Source organism: Nansenia antarctica (genome assembly GCF_963989245.1).
Source record: "Nansenia antarctica genome assembly, chromosome: 5".
In the NCBI taxonomy this organism is placed as follows: Eukaryota; Metazoa; Chordata; class Actinopteri; order Argentiniformes; family Microstomatidae; genus Nansenia; species Nansenia antarctica.
Window position 1 is genome coordinate 35,920,848 of NC_137690.1, and position 2,500 is coordinate 35,923,347.

Here is a 2,500-nt window from a genome sequence, read left to right on the forward strand (position 1 = left end):
TCTGTCTGTCTGTCTGTCTGCCTGTCTGCCTGTCTGTCTGTCTGCCTGTGATAATGTAAAAGTCTGTAGGGTGTAGCTATATTAGAGATAATGTCATATAACAAACCTTTGAAGCTGAAGAAGCTTGTGCTCATGGTTGTGTGAGGTGGCCCCGTCTGCCTTAACTAACCTAACCCTATATACAGCAGTACATTTAAAAGGAGGTAGGGAGGGAAGGAGGGAGGGAGGTAGGGAGGGAAGGAGGGAAGGAGAACGGAGGGAGGGAGGGAGGGAAGGAGGGAAGGAGGGAAGGAGGAGGGAGGTAGGGAGGTAGGGAGGTAGGAGGGAGGGAAGGAGGAGGGAGGCAGGGAAGGAGGGAGGGAGGGAAGGAGGGAAGGAGGAGGGAGGTAGGGAGGTAGGGAGGGAAGGAGGGAAGGAGGAGGTAGGTAGGGAGGGAAGAAGAGAAGGAGGGAAGGAGGAGGGAGGTAGGGAGGGAAGGAGGGAAGGAGGAGGGAGGTAGGGAAGGAAGGAGGGAGGTAAGGAGGGAAGGAGGAGGAGGGAGGTAGGGAAGGAAGGAGGGAGGTAAGGAGGGAAGGTGGAGGAGGGAGGTAGGGAGGGAAGGAGGGAGGTAGGGAGGGAAGGAGGGAAGGAGAGAAGGAGGGAGATAGGGAGGGAAGGAGGGAGGGAGGAAGGAGGGAGGTAGGGAGGGAAGGAGGAGGAATAGATTGGCAGGAGGAGAAAGAGGGAGGGTAAGGAACCAGAGGGAGGAGAAAAGAGAGGGAGAGAGGAAGAGGGAGAGAAGGGGGCAGAGAGGACAGAAAGGAGAGGGGGAAGATGTCAGAGGAGGAGAGGCAACCCTCTCAGACCCGGGGCGGGGCAGAGCAGAGGGGTCGCCATGGAGACGGACCTACCCCGATGACGGCATTGAGCTCAGCCATGGTGACCTGCTTGGCCCTCTCCACCGCCTGGACCACCTGCTGCTGGTGCTGAGAGAGGGGGGGGAGGGAGGGAGGGGGGGGAGAGGGGGGGGGGGGAGGGGGGGGGGGGGGGGGGGGGGGAGAGGGAGAGGGGAGACAGAGAGAGAGACAGATAGAGAGGGAGAGAGGGTGGGGAGAGGGAGAGAGAGAGACAGAGAGAGGAGAGAAAGTTAGTCAAATGTTTGTGTGTGAGAGAGAGCGCAAGAGAGAAAGGGAGGGAAAGGGTGAGAGATTGGATGACTAAGGAAAACACACACAGGGGTAAAACAACCTCTGTCTCCTCCTCCTCCTCTACACCCTGTCTCTCCTCCTCTACACCCTGTCTCTCCTCCTCCTCCTCTACACCCTGTCGCTCCTCCTCCACACCCTGTCTCTCCTCCTCCTCCTCCTCTACACCCTGTCTCTCCTCCTCCTCCTCCTCCACACCCTGTCTCTCCCTCCTCCTCCTCCTCCTCCTCTACACCCTGTCTCTCCTCCTCCTCCTCCTCTTCCTCCTCCTCTGGAAACACCACAAGAGCCCTGAAAGAGAAGATCCAGACCAGGATTCCCTCTCTCCCTTTCCCTCCCTCTCTCTCTGTCTCTCTCTCCCTCTCCCTCCCTCTCTCTCTGTCTATCTGTCTCTCTCTCTCTGTCTCTCTGCCTCTCTCCCTCTCTCTTTGTCTCAATTCAATTCAATTCAATTCAACAGGCTTTATTGGCATGACGTTTTACAAGTGTTGCCAAAGCACAATCACAGATATGACGAACAACAACATAACAACATAATATCAATGACATGAAAAAATAAATAAAAATAATATAAATAAAATAAAGCAGGTGGTGCAGAGAATAAAACATGGCATACTGTATGTATGTCCTACTGGTTGTCCCTTTTCTTGTGACAGGAATTGACATATTTTGCAGCCAAAACTGCACATTCTTTCTGTTCTTTCTTTCCCTTTCTGTCATACTTCGGAATTCTGGGAAATTAGTTTCAAATTTTGGGAAGAACTCCTCTCTAATATTTGTGTAGTTTTTACATTGTGTTAAGAAGTGTAACTCTGTCTCTCTCTCTGTCTTTCTCTGTCTCTCTCTCTCTCTCTCTCTCTGTCTCTCTGTCTCTCTCTCTCTGTCTCTCTCTCTCCCTCTCTCTCTCTCCCTGTCTCTCTCTCCCTCTCTCTCTCTGTCTCCCTCTCTATCTCTCTCTCTCTCTGTCTCTCTCTCTCTCCCTCTCTCTCTCTCCCTCTCTCTCTCCCTCTCTCTCTCCCCCTCTCTCTCTCTCTCTCTCTCCCTCTCTCCCTCTGTCTCTCTCTCTCTCTCCCTCTCTCTCTCCCCCCCTCTCTGGTTCTTTAGGCCTAGATGCTGGTCTGGTTTCTTTGGACCAAAAAAAGGTGTTTGACAGGGTTGAGCACCGATACCTGTGGAAGGTGTTGGAGAGATTCGGCCTCAGCCCTGGTTTCATTGCCATGATTCAGGTTTTGTATGGAGACATTGAGAGTGTGCTGAAAATTAATGGTGGACTGTGTAGACCTTTTAAAGCAACTCTGGGTATAAGACAGGGCTGT

At 53.0% G+C, this 2,500-nt stretch overlaps 1 protein-coding gene across 12 annotated transcripts in view; it reads right to left on the reverse strand.

Moving 5' to 3' along the window:
* Nucleotides 1–2,500, reverse strand: part of LOC308157521 (transducin-like enhancer protein 4) — a gene marked incomplete at both ends in the record, with an annotated part of 91,864 nt that overhangs the window by 61,195 nt on the left and 28,169 nt on the right. For 8 of the 12 annotated variants that reach the window (XM_080531089.1, XM_080531091.1, XM_080531090.1 and 5 more), the window contains one exon: nucleotides 891–965. The exons of the other annotated variants lie outside the window; for them this stretch is intronic. In XM_080531089.1, the coding sequence (XP_080387215.1) occupies nucleotides 891–965 (75 nt within the window). The remainder of the gene's footprint in view (nucleotides 1–890; nucleotides 966–2,500) is intronic. 12 annotated transcript variants of the gene reach the window in all.